This window comes from Phocoena sinus, chromosome 9, assembly GCF_008692025.1.
Source record: "Phocoena sinus isolate mPhoSin1 chromosome 9, mPhoSin1.pri, whole genome shotgun sequence".
Taxonomy (NCBI): Eukaryota; Metazoa; Chordata; class Mammalia; order Artiodactyla; family Phocoenidae; genus Phocoena; species Phocoena sinus.
Genome location: NC_045771.1, coordinates 68,989,045 through 69,008,528, shown reverse-complemented (window position 1 = coordinate 69,008,528; position 19,484 = coordinate 68,989,045). Strand labels below are relative to the sequence as shown.

Sequence of the window (19,484 nt, the reverse complement as noted above, 5' to 3'; positions counted from 1 at the left end):
GACTGGGCTCAATTGGCCTACTTCTGGCCTTACCTAGAGCCCTCATGGAACTGTAGTCAGCTGGTGGGTAACTAAGAATTGGTTGGTGTAGGCAGCCTCACCTGGGACATCTTGTCCCTGTTGCATATGTGGTTTCATCTTCTAATAGGCTCCCTGGGATTCACAAATGGTAGTAGAAGCATTCCCAGGAGTAGTTAGAGGAAAAACGCCAACATACAAGGGCTTTCAAAGCCTCTGCTTGCATCATATTTACTAATGTCCCATTGTCTAAAGTGAATCATATGACCAAGTTCCGTGTCATTGTAAGAGAGGACCGCCTATGGGAGTAGACACATGGAAGGAAGGCAAAATTTTTTGAAGGTCATTAGGGAAACAATCTAACTATAGCCTCATAAAGGGAAAAAATAACAACAACAAACACTAAGAGTTTATTAGGTTTTCAAAGAATTCAAAATTTGGTATTGTGTAGAAGAGTTTTTTTATCCTATAAATCTCTATTAACGGTTTTGCAAGTTAATAAGAAAATATGATGGATGCATGTGGAGTCTAAATTCCCAATCAAAATTATGTCTTTAGTTTTTGTTAGTCAGAAAAAAATTTAATTGTTATGAGAAAAATCTGAACAAAAATCCTAGATTTGCCAATTGGAATTGGGTATTCTTAGGCAAGTAACAGTCTCTCCAAGGCATAAAATGGAAATTAAAACTACCTTCTCTTTCTTCTACTCAGGTTTATGTGTCACAATGAATGTGAAAGAAATCTTAGCATAAACTATAAAACAAATCTATCACCCAGAGGGGGGGAAAGCTTCTTTGCTATGCAAGGCATAGTGAGTTAATCCTTTTGTAACACAAATATTTGTTGAGCTAAATGATAGAAATAAAATGTTGTTAAAATAAGCTGGACAAGTCTGGTAGAACTCAGGGAAGAAGCAAAAATTGAACAAGTGTTCACTATTGTGATGAGTGTTGAATATCAAAAGAGAGGAATGACAGGGTCATCTGAGAGAATGTTTCTGGTTATGCCAAATGTTCATGTCTTTTTCCTCTACTTCTGTGCACATTCAATATCTTAAATTAAGAATCTGAAGGCTTTTATTCTGGGCTGAATTTTACTATGCTAAATTCATCAGAAAAATATTGTATGCTGTCAATCAATTTTGCTATTCTTAAAGGTCTGAAAGCATATTCCTCCAAGATGCCAGAGTGCTCATCCCAGTGAGATATTTTCAGTTTATTTTCTCATGGTTGGGCTTTTAAAATTATAAACATAGAGTTATAAACCGAACCCTTTGCATTCATCTTCTTTTAATTGAGATACAGCTATTCCATTACTTTGATTTTGCATTAATGTCATACATACTTACCTATGTAATCTATATTTTGACATATTAAATCTTAAATAACTCCCCTTTTATAGGATTTCCACATGTAAAATATTCTAATTATAGATGTACAATTTTTCAGTGCCATTCTGCTGCAAGATTTTTTCCATACTTTAAAATAACATGAGATTTATTAAAGTAACTTAAATGTATACACCAAAGAATATTATATCTAATTCCATTTTGCTCAGTGTTTTCCTTAACTTTAATAGAATGTTTAATCTCCTAAAAAATTTTTTTATTGATTTTTTAAAAGCCTGTCAAAATTCAAATATAGAAGAACTTGTATGTTCTAATAATGTAAAGGGAAAAAACAACAAATATTGAATCATTTCCATTAATAGCAGAATTGTTTCACAAGAAATAACTTTCTCCTAAATGAAAACCTACTTTATAACCAGAAACAGTTTTTAGATGTAATTTTATTTAGAAAATTTACATAATTGCCTATAAAATATGTATATGTATAATTGACATGTTATTTGTAGACACTGCTCCCTTGTTTATATCACCCAATCAATATACCTGCCACAATGCTCTGATGGGCCACATACATGTGATTATAAATATTTGAAATAATGATTAGGTTTCCTTTTAGAGAAAAGTAAGGTACACTAAATCCTTAAATATCACTCGGGACTCAAATTTCAAACCTGAAGAATAGTTCTGAAATCTCCAAAGAAATAGGACTTTTATGTTTGTGTCTCCCATAATGCAATGCCTATACAGGTAGGGGAAGTCTGTAATCCCCTTTGAACTCCATCGGGCCAAAGAGGAAGAAGAAAGAATGAGAAAAAGAGGCTTATCCTGCAAAGGGAATTCCATGTTAGCAGTTAAGTGTTAAAGAAAATTGTTTTATGTTAAATAAAAATGGATACACTGGAACAAAGTTGAGCTTTAAATATTTTAATTATATAGTGTTTTTTTGTGGAACAGTTACCGCTCTAGTAACCTTCCAGTTTCTAATTTACAGCCTCGTGTACAACATATTCTCATATACCCTTCTCAGTCAACATCTAATAATCCTCAGTTGGCAGACCCACTTGGAATACTTTGAAGAGCCAGTCAGTCTGAAGACCCTCCTGTCCCAAGATTTTTTTTAAGTTTGACAAGCTTATTCTGCTTTTTCATCCATCCAGATACACTTGGAAAAAGCTCATGCCAAATTTTTAATGTCTCACAATGGGAAGAAGAGGGAAGGCAGCTGCATAAAACTATAGGAGTGACAAAATGGGCATATCTATAGAGTTAAGGCTGCCAAATATAGAAAGAATGGGAGATCCTTCCTTTTCACAAAATCATTTCACAGAGCTAATCAAAGGTGCAATGTGGCAAATTTGTAAGCTAAGATTACCAGGATAAACAGCCTGAATTCATGATACCTCTGCCAGATAAATGGAAATCCCACCTAGTTGGATCATATAACTTAGTGGGAATGAGAGGGATTCCTGTTTTGTTTGTTACTCATAAATCATTAAATGGCTCAATGCCAAGTATTTTCCCAACAGACGTCCATTTTTTTGGATGACTGTGAAGGAGAATTCTTCCTGTGCCAAATAAACAGTGGTTTGTGTTTTACTCAGGAATTTTGTGCAATCCCTCCCCTTTGCAGGTTTATTTCTATACATTTCTGTGAATACTTTCAGTTACTTAGGTAATAAATTATGTCTCCAAGATCAGACATATTGTCTATTCAAGGTAATCCAAGAATACCTGTGTAGCCAGTGATTTTAGATATTTCCTCATTTCTTTAGAGTAGTATTTAACAGTCACATAGAGTAACGGTTAGATATTTCTTTTGCGTAAATCATGGTGTGCCTGCTAATTTGAGATATTAAATATGATTTGACTCGGATGGGAAAAATGGGGTAGAATAGGGTGGACAATTTGATGGTGGAATATGCAATGGAATCTTAGTTCAAAATAAAAAGAGATATTTCCTGAATGATGCTGTTTGTTTGTTTTTTTAAAGAAACGCATATCGACAATGTGTGGTGAGCTCTAAAAGCCACATTCAGAACTGCCTTAGGTTCCACAAAACAAAGGCTATGATGTAAAATTTAAGAATATCAACAATAAAGCAAAATCTATAAAGAGAAGATTAACAATTCCACCCTCTCCTAACTTAATTTTCAGAGATATTAGCTGTATAAAGTAGAAGGCTGAGAAATAAACAATTGAACCCTAACCATTTACCAATGTAAATATCCAAGTTTGAAATAATGTAGAAAAAAATCAGAAAAATAAGACTCCACCCTTATTGAACCAGCCTTGAGAGTATGTAAAGAATCTATTTTTTAAAACGTTCTTAGGTAGATGAATAGAGAGATAGACGTAGAGATGTACAGATACATCGCTATCTACCTATATGTATATACACACACATATAAAATGAGTCTTAATTTTAGGTATTTCCTCAATAAGGAAACAAATAATTAACTTATATTTAATCAATAAATCGACAGTAACATTCTGAAACATATGCATTGCAACACAGATCATCACTTAAAATGTAATGTTAAAGAAAAATCTTCTGTAATGAAAGATTACTCCTTTTCCACAGTATCCTTGCGATCATATACGTTTTTTTCATGTAATTTATAAATGAATTCTAAAACTAAGAAGCTTCTGGAAATTTTGAGAAGCTGGTTCAAGTTTTATGTTAACATATTCAACTTTAAAGAGATGTTTCTGTTATCTAAAAATGTATATAGAGCATTGCATATGTTCTATGACATCTATAAAATAGTAAATACAGATCTAATAATGGACAATTTCTAGAGAATTTGGCTATAAAAGACATTCTACCAATTAACTCCCTATTTCCATGACTCCTCATGAAAACCGGAGATGTATCTAACTTAGGATGGATTTTAACTTCATTTCTCTTTATCACTTCTAATTCTTATGCTGAACAGTTCTTTTTCAATTTTTTGAAATTTTCCCAGTTATTGAAATTACTGAATACTTTTGTGGTCAGTGTATAGTTCAATATGATAGTAAATAATTGCCTTTATAAGTTCTTAGAATAATTTTGGAGACAGTCCCAAAATCTAATAAAAGTGTAGTGAAGGTTCACATGAATTCTGATCTTGAAATTAGTTGTCAAGAAATAATCAGAATATTTAATTAGATTGAATCATAAGAATTGCCAATATTCTACTGCTCTTATAAGAATGGTGAGTTTCTGTGTTTCAATCAAATATTTACATTTGATAGATTTCACTTAATTAGACAGTGGCTAGGATAAAGTTCATTTCTTAAAATTGTATATACTGATTGTGATATATTGCTAACTATTGTTAAACATTATCCCAGAGATTAGGCAAGATGTTGTGAGCAAAGGTCATCATTCTGGTTGATCTTAGTAGTTTAAACAAGGTAAGTAGCAGCTGTGGGTCAGAATACACAATTTCCATGTATTCAAGAATTGCTATTCAGGAATTTGTTAACACAGTAATGGAGAAAAATGCCTAATTTAGTTTTGATATTTCCACTTAGATTTGCTGAAGTCATTTACTCATGATATACTGAGCTAAACAGTATTTCACTTAGAATAACTAAAAGATGTATCTGTTTTTTTTAATCTTGTATGGAAATAGTGTAGTGAATTTTCACTGTAAATTCATATTAATAAAGTAGGTCATTTGAATTGAATTTCATCAGGTATGACAAAAGAGGCATAATTGTTAGCATTTACTATGACATTTCTAAAGGGCCAAATTTAAAAGTGGTCAGTCCTCTAAGAATTTTGCTTGTCATGTGAATGATTACTCTGGCTGCATTTTTGTTAAGGAGAATATAATACATATGATTGGCTTGTAATAGTACCCATTGCTTTACCATTTATTATGGAGAATTTCATTTGTTGCCTAGAAAATAGTTTATTTCTTGTTCAACATGTTATTTGCCCACGGCTGCCAATGGCTGATGCGTATTCAGTTTGTTCAAAGTCGTGTGAAATAGTAAATGTTTTATGACTACATTTTGTTTTAGTGAGCCTGGTTCTCAAGCATTCTAAGTACAAAAAGAAAAAAAGAGACTTTGAAACTGAAAATTTTAGAGGCCGGAAAATGATTTCCTGGTCTTAAACATTGTGTTAAAGTAGAGGAGAAAGGTGAGTGGCAGTCCTCTACACAGGGATTCAGGCTTTAGTCATGGAATATGTCCTAACCCCCTTCACCCCCCAACACACACACAGACACACACAGACACACACACACACACACACCCCACGTTCCAACCCCTTGTTGCACTGCTATAGAAACAGCAGTCAGCCGGTAGCTCCCACGTGCTTCTTGGAAATAGCCGAGGAATTCCTTCTCTTAATCAGATATAAATCTATTCAGACAGGAAGAGTAAAAAAGCTTTCTTTTCCCCCATTTTTCATCCTTACCTTATAGAGCATTCTTGGTTCTAATTCTTCAGTTTAACCACTGACTTTGCCACTGAATTACTTGGATAAATCTTACTGGGCTCCATTTACTGATACAGTAGGTTTACTAGATCAGCCGCCATGATCAAATTTAATCACACCTGTGATAAAATTATATTCATACAATTACTCCTTTGCATGTTTTCACATATTAAAGATGTGAGTAAATATTTGTTAGTGTTTACAGTATTTCAAGTGTTCATATACAAATAGAAACAGTTGAAATATTAAATCTACAAACTCCAGATGTTTAGAGACATCTAGATATGTCACTGAAATATTTCGTTTTCATCCAGATGTTACGTGTTATGATTGTTTCTTCAAAAGACAGACATTTATGGTAGTCTATAAATATGGGTTATAGCATTATATAGATTCTACTTTCTATCAACCAGTTTGCCTCTGGCCATTTTAGAAATTTGTATGACAATACAGCTACATATTTCATTTGTGTTCTCCTGATATACTGTGAACCCTCAAGGACAGGTGTTATGAACTTATACATAGAAGGCCATATGTGAATGACTAAATAAATTAAAGAGATAAAACGAATGTTTAGCAAATAGTACAATGATTCTCAGTTACAGTATTTTTATTAAAGAGAAAAATTAGATTTCTAGATTCTGAAATATCATTTAAACAAATTAGCTACAGTAAGATTCTCTTAGCTGCTTTCTTCAGTAACGAGAGTCAAGATGTGAAAAAATGTTTTCCTGTTTATTTAAATAGTAGTTTGATTATCCAGGCAATGTGAATACTAAATACTTGTAAACTAGGGGATTAAAAAGTGAGGCTTCATAATAATCAGATGTTCTGAAAAGTAAGGTTTATAACTGAGCACTTAAAATATTTACTACTAATCCTGCAGGCTATTATTTCCTTTGTTATTTTTTTTATTTTGAAGATTTTTGTTGAAAAATATTAACCTTCATGCAGAAATATTAAGAGGCTGTAAGTTCGGTTCATATTGCTTTGGTTTCATGAACAATGGTATTTTTTCCTTACTCAGATTCTTGTGGGAGAAAGAACTTATTTTTATCTGAGTTATTAATCATACTGTGTAACAAAACATACTTCATATGGAATCTTGCCCTAGATCCAATCTTAAAAAAAGGAAATACTAAAAACAAACGAACAAACAAACTCGTTAACCAGCATTTCCAGAGAAATTGCCGATAGGAGATAAATTGAGTTTAAGCCCAAGTAAAATAATAAAAGTTCACAAAATTTATATATCGTACTCCAAGATGGACAGATTTGTTTTAGTTGTATGCAAAATATTTGATGATCCAATTTCCTAGCACCTAAGGTACTACCCTAGGTTAGTAGAACAAAAAATTCAGAGACACACAGGATGCCAGTAACAACAAGAGCATGAGATTCCCAGAGGAAAGAAATCATTTGCTATAATAATTGTGTGGCAGCAAAACAGTGTGGGACATTGAATGTAGGGGTAGAGTTCATGCCATCTCACGGACCATTGGGGGAACCTCTTATTAGGGGATTAGCAATGACACCAGCTACAACAACAAGCAGTTTAAGGATATTCTGTAAAAGATGAAGCTAATCTTTACTCACCTCAGTATATGCCAAAGGCCTCATATACAGTCAGTAAACTGCCCTTGAGGGCAGGAACTATTTCTTATTTATTTGTACACATTCCTCAATCTAACCCCTCTTACCTGTTACTAAACATTCAGTAATATTGAGTGTATGAATGAATGACTACAGATTCCAAGTCACCAAGGAAACACAAGATTAGTTTTACTCTACTTAGTTTATAAGTGCAGATTATTATATGAAACACACTTGCAAATTTTAATCAAAATAATTTGCATATTTTAAAAATTGTCAGGCATTTGAATGATTATTCTTTAGCTATCTTACAAAAGTATTTTTTCAATCCAGCCAATGAAGCTGGATTATTAAGTGATAATAAATTAAACTATAAAGTTTCTTTATTTATAAAACCATGGAGTTATTATTCTAATGGCAATATTGACATAATCCAGAATACTTTTATAGATTTGTTTTTAATACTGTGATGGTTGTAGAAAAACATATGCTTTTCCCCAAAATCTTCCTCTCCTTATTTCAGTTCATCCCAATATTTTATAGTATATTTGAAAATACAACTGGACACACTGACTTTTGAAGTTCTGTACTCTTCCTTCCCATTTTTATATGGTGTACTCATCATGCATCTGTTTCTGTGTTTTGTTCCATTACTAAATTCACGGAGTTCCTGTATCAAATATGTAGCTTGAACTAAGAAAATACCTCAAGGCATTTCAAGAAATACCTCAAGAAAATACCTAAAGGTATTAGAATTATTAGATTTATTATATAATCATCAAATGCTTTCACATATACATGCATATATCTATATATCCATATATATATAGATAGATACATAGCTACTATTGAAAACTCTGAAGTCTTTCATTTGTCTGTTTAAGAAAATGAAATGGCAAAATTTCACCTGGTAGACATAGGAAACAACACAAAATAACCTATACTGTTTCTAAAATCAATACCATATTCTTACATTTTTCTCATTTAGAATTGCACATAACAGGTTTTATACGAGTATTATAGAATTAATGCACCCCTCCTCCCAGAAAAGGAAATAAGTATAGATTTAAAGAAATCTATTCCTCCCATTTTCTGCCAAGATTATTTTGGCTGGATATTTCACTCTTTGGTGACAATGATGATGATGTGTTTCTTCCATCTGGAATTGTCCATGGAGAAAATGTCCCTATGGAGAATCTTGAAAGGCTCATTATTCCAATATTACAAATATGAAAATTGAGGCAGAGAGAAGTATAATTTTCTCAAATTCACACAGAAACTCAGAAGTGAAGCCAGGAGTAGAGCCCAACTCATGTGGAAAAGATCTAATGAAACATGCAATGTCAAACTTGCAAAGGTAATTAAATTGAGTAGTATAATTACCTAAATTACAGTACAGGAAAATACTGTCATATTTACAAACCTAATGATATTGAGTAGGAGAATTACCTGAATGATAGTAATCATATGGATGGAGTTCACATACTTTTTATTCTTTACTTTTCTAACCTGAAGGCTTAAAAAGCAGGAGTTTGAAATATAACAGGAACAAAACCAAAAAAAAAAAAAATCAATTTGGAGCCAAACAAACCACCAGGTTTAAATTCTGGCACCACATTTTCCCATCTGTGTACTCTTAGGCAAGTCACTTAACCTTTGAGTCTCAACTGCCTCATCTATAAAATAGGAATCATATAGGAAAAAATTTGAGTATTTGAAAAATGCATATATAGCACCTATCAGTATAGGGGCTTAGCCCTAAGTAGATATGTGATTAAAAATCACAGCTTGTCATTTGGCTATTAAGTAATAATAATACAAGAACACCAATCAGCTTGTTTTTAATCAGTCTATTTTACTACATATTCTGCGTTTCTAAGCAATCTTTTCCTACATTTTCTTATTTTTGACTGTTAAATGGATTAATATATGTATGGATAATGTAAGATACAAGATTTTAATTATGGCCTGATAGAACAGTGAAAATCCAGAGTTGAGAAATGACTTGGTTTAAATGTTTTTTGGTGCCAGCAGCTGAGAAAACTGTACAAATTTTGATGGAGTATTGTGATTTGAAGACCACTAAAATAAGTACATCTTTAGAAACATAATATGTTTCTCTTTACTTTCTCTTTAGCACTCTGCATTTACAGAAATTGAGATTGTTTCTAAAATGAAAATGGAGAATATTCAAAATATTCCTGGAGTAGAATAAAACAGAACTATCTCTGCCAGATATAAAGACTTACTATGAAATTATAATAATTAAGACTGCGGTTTTGTCAAAAGGATATAACAAATGAGTGCTTCAATAAAGCTATGTGTAAATGGAAACTTGATGTATGACAAAGTTGAAAACAATAATTTCTGGAAAAAGGGTGGACTATTCGTTAAATGGTCTTGGAATAACTTATTATACAAGTGGAATAAAGTAAATTTAGAAATTTTCTTTGCAGTATATACTAAAATCAGTACATCATGGATTGAGCACTCCAATTTGAAATGCAAACCTTAAAACTTTTAGAAGACAAAGAAGAATATCTTAATGGTCTCAGAAGAAAGAAGATTTTTAGAGACGACATGAAAAAGATAGCCATAAGAGAAACAATTGATAAATTTGAATAAAATAAATTTTAGAGTTTCTGATCATCAAAAGATACTCTAAGGAAAGGAAATGGACACACTATAAATTGAGAGACCATAGTAACAGCCATATAACCACAAAGCATTAAATTAGCATTCAGAACATATTTTAAGAGTCCATAAGGAATGAAATTAAATCCAAAAACAACTCAGTGTAACCCAAAGATGTGGAGGCATTTCACAAAAGAAGAGATACAAATAGGCCATAAACACTTAAAGATGCTGTACTTCATAGTAATCAGGAAATGCAAACTAAGATGGTGCGATAACATTTATAGTCATTATGTTGGAAAAAAAACTGACTGATAACTCCAAATATTGACAAAGATGTGGACTGGTAAGAACTCTTACACCCCGGACTGTGGGCGGGGGGGGGGGGGGGCGGTTAAATTGATGAAGCTTTAGAAAATAATTTTTCTGTATTCTCCTGTTAAATTCAACATTCATACACCCTGTGTATGATGGCAACTCCTGAGTGTATACTCAGAGAAGTTCTATCACATGTTTATCATGACACAAATGCAAGAATATTTATAACAGCATCATTTATAATGGAAAAAAACAAGTTGTTCAAGTGTCCATGAACAGGAGAATGGGTACACTGTGATATACTCACACAATGAAATCGTATACAGTCATGAAAAATGAATGAATGCAGTCCCTTGAATCAACATGGATAAGGCAAGAAGGCTATAGTTAAAAACATTCCATTTCGATAAATCTAAAAGACAGGCGAAATTAAACAGTACTCTTTAGGGTCACATGTAGTGAAAAAAGCTGTTGTCTCTGTTTATTTCTTTGTTTCAAATAAGGGCTTGGGGATGATAAACACAAAATTCAGGCTTGTGGTAACTTTGAGTGGGGTAGACAGAGAAATGCAATGTAAAAGGAATAGTTAGCCTAATAAGAATATACAGTGATGAGAAGTGCAGCAGGAAAGGAAGTCAGTTCCTCCTAAACAAGAAAGTGAAATGATGCCATTAATTATTATGGTTGTGGTCATGGATGGTCATTTAATGCATGTCTCTACAAAGCTGATGAGACTAACATAATATACAATCTCAGTATTAGCAATTAACAAGTATCAGTGAAAATTTTGGATCTCGATCGTGTTTTGAGGAAATCATTGGAATCACATATATGTAAAGTAAAATAAAAGTACTAAGGGCAGAAAAAAAAGCATAGTTCAAAAGAAGATGGATTCACTCTGAGGTGGAATGGTCAGGTAAAGCTTTGGGAATGCAGCCGTGGACTGCAGCGGCACAGAATGACCTTCCAGATGTAGCTTCATCAGTAGCTCCCTGAGCATTTTTTTTTTTTTTTTGCGGTACGCGGACCTCTCACTGTTGTGGCCTCTCCCGTTGCGGAACACAGGTTCCGGACGCGCAGGCTCAGCGACCATGGCTCACGGGCCCAGCCGATGTGGGATCTTCCCGGACCGGGGCACGAACCCGTGTCCCCTGCATCGGCAGGCGGACTCTCAACTACTGAGCCACCAGGGAAGCCCTCCCTGAGCATTTTTAAAATGGGTTCAGGAATTGACAGCCCGGGGCTGGAGGAGGGCTGTTGTTTGACCCAGACAATTATTAAATGTTAGTTCTAATTCACAGAAACTCTTTATAAAGCTAAATACCTTTGAACCACCTAAAATGATAGAGTACTTTCCCATCTATTTTTTATACTGTATGTCATAAAACGTGAAATATAGTCCTTGGTACCTTCTGAAAGTTTTAGAATTATTCTCATGAACATGGGACATGATTAAATTCAATGTTGATTTATTTTCATATTCACTCTTTCATAGTGTGTTTGTATAAGCCTTTGAAAAGCTACTTTTTTCACTGATGACCAAAAAGGAAGAATAAAATGGTCCATTTAACTTTCTTTCGTGCTTTCTTTTGTTTGCTCCCTTTCTTCGTTAAAGGTGAAAGTCTGGTTCCAGAACAGGCGAATGAAGTGGAAGAGAGTAAAAGGAGGACAGCAAGGAGCTGCTGCTCGAGAAAAGGAACTGGTGAATGTGAAAAAAGGAACACTTCTCCCTTCAGAGCTTTCGGGAATCGGTGCAGCCACTCTCCAACAAACAGGGGACTCTCTAGCGAATGAAGACAGCCACGACAGTGACCACAGCTCAGAGCATGCACACTTATGATATACACGGAGGGGATCAGCTCCATTCTCAGGAAAGAAATGTTGTGATGGCAAGCCTTCTTCGAACATCGTTTACACAGAGAGATGACTAGGACCGTGATTTTTAATATTATTAAATTCAGCCATCTCGAGTCTGTTTCTCATGATATATAGAGGGTTTACACTAAGTGCCACTTATTAAAGATTCTACTACAGTGAAGATGGAGGTGAACTTGCTTTGAATATTGCAGACGTGTTGGTCGTGCGTATGACAGTGAGCAGCTTTGTGTTTGCTTTTGCTTGCACTGAAAATTAAATTGCTATCAAGAGCAAACTATGAGACATGTGCATTGAAGGTGCCTCCAGAGTGAAGATGCAGAAGGTGCATTTGCTCTGAACATTCCAGATGTCCGAGGTCATGTGTGTGACAGTGGGCAGGTATTTGCTCTTGCTTGCACTGACAATTACACTACTATCAAGAATAAACCATGAGACATTTTATCCTGAACAGCCACAGTGCCTGAAATCACTCTTAAGTGGATTAAAAAATGTATTTTAACTCTGTATATATTACCCTTAAGTCATTTTACTGTCTTCACTAAGTTTAGCAATGCATTCGTATTAGCTGATGAAAATAGGCACTCACAATGACAGCCAGAGCCAGCTTCTTGTCTTTTTATACATTTTGTCATCCCAGAAACAGTCAGCACATGCTTACTTGTGTTTGAGTAGAGAAAAATACATTAGAGTCTGATAGGACATATTCTTGTACCACAGACAAAACAAATCTTATGTTGCATTTTCTATCAACTGCTGCTAATACATTATTATAAAACTTACCTAGCTCCTCAATTCTTCCTATCATATAGCTTGGAAAAAAAATTTAGGATCATAGGCAAATCAGTTACTTGCAGAAAGAGCTTTGTATGACAGACATTGTCTGATTTTATTTCTATAAAATGTTAGCTGTTGTGAATATGATTTAATTAACAAGAAAAAGGGTTCCCCCCTGATTGGCCATGGTAGACAAGTTGCAAAACAAAATTGATTCCTCAAGTTGGTAGAAGGTAAAATTCTGAATGTTTTCAAATTAAATTCAGTAAAAACACATTATTTTTTCATATATGATGTATTCATGCAGAACAACAATCTTTGTATTTTGTAAAAAAAAAAAGTGTTTAATAAATGATCCTTTGTAAATAACTTTGGTCTCCCTACAGTGATTTCCTAAATGTTTACAGGTTTTCATGATAATGCTGAAGTGCCAATTCGTCTGCACTTGTGTAAATCCAGATGATGATAATTAGTGAATCATCTACATTTTTTAAATTTCTGAACTTTTTTATTACTGAAAAAAATCCTTGTGTAATAAAAAAGCATCTGAGAATAGGCATGTGGTAAGCCATTTCCCTGATTTGAAGAATATGCCAAATAGATTTCTTTGTATGTTTTATGAAATCAAAGACAAAAGTAGGAGAAAAAGTAATATTATTCACCACAATGTGAGAAACAACACAGTCATACATTTTTGAGCTTATGTATAAATAGAGATGAATTATCCAGTGATTGTTTCTAAGTAAAAATACCCAGAGTTGTTGATGTGAAAATAAGCTAATCAGAATTCTTAGTCCTAGTGGACATTACCAATATAAGAAGTCAAGCATTATGTTAACTTAATGTACTTTGTATCATGCATGATCACACATACATTGGATATCTACATCCTACTTAATAACTTTATAACACTGTTTTTCTTGTGTCCCATATTTTAACCAAAAATATTTTGAAATATCCAGCAGTTCCCCCATCCCCTAATTAATTAGAAATAAAAATAAAGAACACTAATCCGTAAAAATTTCCGAAAACCTCATTATTGGATTTCATTTGCTTTAGAATGGTGAGACTGACAAAAAATAGATTTGGTTAATTTTAATTTGCTTAGTCTAGCATGATATATACAGAGTATTCAAGAAATAGAATAATTAGATTGTTCATATCACATTTTTCCCTTTGTGTAATAAATTTTATCACGGAAGTTAGCAATATTTCTAAATTAATTTTTGGAGGGAGGCAATTCAGATTAACATCTTCCAGGCATAAAACAGATACTCTTCTATCAATTACTTGAATGAATACAAAGTATATTTGTACTGATGACATCTACTTGGGTGGACTGACTTTTCTTACTTTGGATTTAAATTCAAAACATCTTGACAGAGAAGTGGGAAGATAAAAAAATCCAATTGAGTTCTATAGGGACAAAGTGGAGAATATTTCATTTCAGCAGGAAAATAATCTCCAGTAATAAGAGGAAAGGACAGCTGAAAAGCAGCTAAAATGAGAGCTAAGGGCTGTGGCCAAATAGAAAGATATGAGAATTACCACTTAGCGTGATAAATGAAGTAGGAAAAAGTGATTCTGAATAGATATGACATTTAGGAAATGTGAAGCATTTGTATTGTGGACCATTCCTTTATTAGAGAATCATAAGCTATTCTAAAATGATGAAGTGAAATTTGACTCTGGAGAACGTTAAGAATCACTAGGCAGAAGAGGCCACTGGCTGACCAAAAGGGGGCAGCATTTTATTCACAGTGGATTAAAGTGATCCACCATATAAGATGCTGGAACACATTAGCAAAATGATGACACACTGACAGGTAAACAAGCAGGCTAGGTTAATTTTAATTGGAAGAACTTACTGTCTTTTTGGAGTATTTTTGTATTCATTATCTTAAAAGTGGTGCTTAAGTTTGCTAGACAGTGACTCAACATCCTTCTAGAATTAAAATCCCATAAGGAAACTTCAGATATTCTCACGTACTATCGGGTTTAATTTACTCCAGTAATGACAAAATCTAAAAGAACTTTATTTGTTTTGATTCTACACTGGGATCCTGGCTTGCCATGGTATCTTTTCACATAATGCCCTTTTCATATAATTCTGTGTCAGAGCTTGAAGCTCCATGGAACTTTATAATAGCATGAAAGCACCTTTCTCTGAAAATAGTATGGAATCATGGTTAGAGTGATTTTTCCCACAGGATTTAGAAGGATGAACACTACAAAGTTCTTCCAAAAGCTGATCCACATACTTTTACCTCATTAGTAATATGATCCCAATTACCTCTTACTTCCCATATTTACCTAGGGTTGTCAACCTGTATTTTCCCCTTCATAGACCTCAGAACTGAGTTTGCCATTTTGTTGTTTTTTTAAGCAAACTAAATGCACTTAAAATTATCCCACCCACAGTTTTAGTACACTCCTGAATGACATTACATAAAATAAACGTGAGAATGACTTGTGACATTCAATAAGGGCTTTCCTTAGGATAATAGAATGAGATTAGAGGGTGGATAGAAAAGTGAAGTAAATTATAAAAATATATATTTTATGTTTCTAATGCTACTGGTTTTCAAGAACATTTTTAAAATTACTGGCATATTTATAATGGCAAACGCTAATTTTCTTCTGAGAGAAGTTTAGAGAAAACTATAGAGCTAAAATAAAATCAGCAACAAGATAGTAGCTATCCTAAGTTAGTGACTAGAAAGCTTTACTGTAAAACGTGTTCACCTTAATTTCTAAATATATTTAGGCGGGTGAATTTTAAGAATAAGTCACTTATACCACGGCCTATTTTCTAATAAAACGGTATTAACATAATTCAGTTAATATTCGAGGTGAGTGGTATTTAGATTACAATGCAATGTTTAAACTATCAAATACAAATACATAATTGGTATAGTTATTTGAACCATTGGGGAATAATTGTATTTTCTTGTTAGCTCCTTTTGTTGCATTCCTTCAGTAAAAAGCAATCTGTAAGTAAAAACAAATTCAGAGCTATTATGAATTCAGCATTTAGTTTGATATTCTAAACACTTCAAATCTTATGAGCATTAGAAATCTGCAGGATCGATCTGCAAATACTGTTATAAAAGTGGGCTTTTTTATTATGTTTTCATTTTCCCTAAATATGCCTGAAGCTAACCGGAATATTGAAGAACAGTCCTTTTCATGGGTACCTCAACATTTCTGCTTTTAGCTCTTATAAAATAGCACTAGAGGTAGTGGACAAAGGAACAAAAACGGCCCCAGAAAAAGATGGCTACACCAAACTCTGAAAAACCTATAAAATATGTACTTCAGGACATAAATATGGCTTTTCTTTATCTAATTCCCTATTTTATCTAAATTCCCTATTTTAAATACCCTCATCTTGACATTTAAAATGGTTAAATATATTGAGTACATTTAACAGAGTAAACATTTTTTTTTTTTACTTTTATATCTTTTTTTCTCCATAATAGCTACTAACTTTTATTCAAACCCAGCTTCAAACCGTGGTCAAGAAAAAACTCAAGAAAAATGTTTACTGGGTTACAATATATTCAGCCAGCTCAGTGAACCCCCTTTAAGATATTGGTCACTTTTGTGTCAAGATGATTCTCAGAAACACTTTCCAATGGAGAATGAATTTGTAAATATAAATTAGTGTCACATCCACTTCATGTAAGGGATGATATAGTGATTTAGTATATAGTAATATCAAGTTTAGGCTATAATTTATATTTCTGCCTTTTATGAACTAAATGCACTGACACAAACATGTATTTGCTTTAAATGAAAGAGAAATCACAATGTTAAGGAACAATTACACTATCCTAAAAGTATTAAACATACATTGCATTCTTGCATACATGTTAATAATATTGGTAGTTGAAAACATTAAATATTATTTTTATATTTAGTACACATGTTAACTTTAAAAATATATCATTACTTGCTCAGTTTGATGAAACGTTAGACCCACACTATACGTTTAAAGCCAGACTACTAATCCTAGGTAAATTATTTGCTTGGCTTTCACTTTCTTTAGGGCAGAGTTCAATTTTCTTTGGATTTGCCAACACTGGGATATAGTAATTTTTCATGACATCAGGCCTGTAAAGTGTAAGAGAATGTTTAAGTGTTTAAAAACATTGAAAAAGTGGACAGAGAACATTTTATCTAAAGTGATAAAATTGAAAAAGACTTCTTCAATTGGTCAATAGAAAAAGATAAAGTAACTCATGATATTAGAAATTTTATAAAAGTAGCATCAACTCAACTTCTTTTAGAATTCATTAGATATTCTTTTCGAATTTGCCTCTCGGACCACCACAAGTTTTGGCAAATTTTGGCTCTGTGGAAAGATGCAATTTTAGCTGATGTCAAAGAATGATGATGGACAAGATCTATCAATTGTATCTAAACGAAATACTTACTGAATGTCATACCACTCATGAGGTTAGAGTCAGAACATTTATAAGGAGACTTTGTCTTATTAGAATGTTCAGTCTGACAACAGACCACAAGTCAGATTGATTAAATGAAAAGATGCTTAATTGTGACCATACTCTTATCTGGTAGCCTCGTGAAGATTCTATCAGCATCTTTACTGTTACCCTGATTACTAAAATGTACTATTGACATAGAAATTGTGCCAGCCTCTTTAACTAGATTTAGGCTTACTTGTTGGCAATATTCAAATTATGTGTAGATGTTTTCTTAGGAGAGATGCTGTCTGCATGTTCTTGGAATATATATGGGTAACAGGAACTTTAATTTACATTACACAAAATTTTAGAAAATATTTTTCAGTAAAAATGTATATTTTGAGTAATAGTTGAAAGAGCATACATGCTGCTCTGTAAGCTGTTTGTTTTGTTTTGGTTTGGTTTTAATAATATAAGCATATTTAATACCTAAATAGTATTCCCTTATGTGGATGTAGTATGCAATATTGAATAAATCCTTTATTAGTGATTATTTACTCCCCCTCCCCCAAATTTTCCCTAAACAATATTGAAATGAACTTCTTTTTACATTCCTCTTTGCAAAATCTAATTTTTCCCATGAAGGGATTTTTATAGGAAGTAGATTATTTGGGACAAGGAGGTGTGCTCATTGCTAGGAATTTTTGTACACATTGCCGATTTCCCGCCTAAAAATACCAATTTACACACCTACCTATGCTTATGAAAGTTATTCTTTTCCAAACAGCATTTGAATTCTAGGTGGTTCTCTGGGCAGAAGGACAGAAGAATGCAGTGGTCCTATGCTAAAGCCACTTACAAACTATTTAGGGAAATTTAACACATGAAAATAGTTGTCCTCATTTCCATTCCTCTTCTGCTATAATCAGTTCTCCACACTGCGGCCAGAGTGGTCCCTTTAAAATGCAAATCAGATTAGTAAATGGTTCATGGTGACTGCAAATGTAAAATTTCAAGCGAAAGCTGTAGTCCATAATGTAACATTTGTAGATGTTTTTAAAAGGCAAATCAGATCATGTCCCTCCTTTGCGTACAATACTCCAGTGGCTCAGAATAAAAACCAAAACCTTCACCTGGGCCTCAAGACAGGCAAATCTGGCCACAAACTGCTGACTTGTCTGCCAATACTTTCTCTGCACGGCCTGAGCTCCAACCACTCTTGGCTTCCTGCCTCCCCTTGACCACGCTGAGTTCATGCCTCTCTCATTCAGGCCTCGCATTCCCCAACCCCTCTGCCTGGAATGCTCTTCCACCACATAGGTCTCGGACTTACTCCCTCATTTCCTTTAGGCTTCCACTTCCTTATATAGGCAATCCCTGATCGTAAATGAAAGGGCACCACCTGTCACATTCTACCCCTTTAAGTAGTATTGTTTTTTCCTTTTTAGCTGTTAGGTAGGTATCTACTGATTTTTTTCCCCTTATTGATTGCAGACTTTCTGGGAGCAAGGACGTTGTGCATTGGGCTCATTACTCTGTCTCTAGTACGTTGAACTGTCCTTGGAAGCCCGACCACCAGCCCATATCCTGAATCTGTGGGAATTAGAAAAGGGCACTCCAGCCTCAAAATATCAGAATGCCATGCTCAGTGAGCAGAGTGTGCGTTGTAAAACTGCAATGGTAATTGTGAAGTAAATGACATGCCCTGGCGGTGAGCAACGCATGATTTGCGCAATTATAAACATCGATCCTGTGCTTGAAAGGTTATATTACTGAACCAAGTTCCTTTGCCCTGTGAGCGGCAAGCCAAATGCTGAGAAGCCAAGGTTTGCAACCAAGAAAGAGTTTATTCACAAGGCAGCCAAGCAAGGAAACAGAGAACAAGTCTTAGACCCGCCTCCGTGGAGGCAAGGGGGTTGGGATATTTATGGGCTGCGCCTGGTGGTCCTAAGCTGGCGAAAGGTGATTGGAAGCGGGGAGAGGTGAGGTAATCTGCGGAGGCGTATTCCGTAACTGCGGAATTGCAGCTGCGTATTCAAAATGGAGGCGCTTAGAA

General features: G+C 34.0%; 1 protein-coding gene across 1 annotated transcript in view; it reads left to right on the top strand.

The window, feature by feature from the left end:
- The window catches only part of MEOX2 (mesenchyme homeobox 2), a 65,142-nt gene extending 51,775 nt beyond the window's left edge, over positions 1 to 13,367 (top strand). Inside the window, exon 3 of the mRNA XM_032642166.1 lies at positions 11,962 to 13,367. Within this exon, the coding sequence (XP_032498057.1) occupies positions 11,962 to 12,186 (225 nt within the window). The 3' untranslated portion in view covers positions 12,187 to 13,367. The remainder of the gene's footprint in view (positions 1 to 11,961) is intronic.
- The last annotated feature ends 6,117 nt before the right edge of the window (positions 13,368 to 19,484 follow it).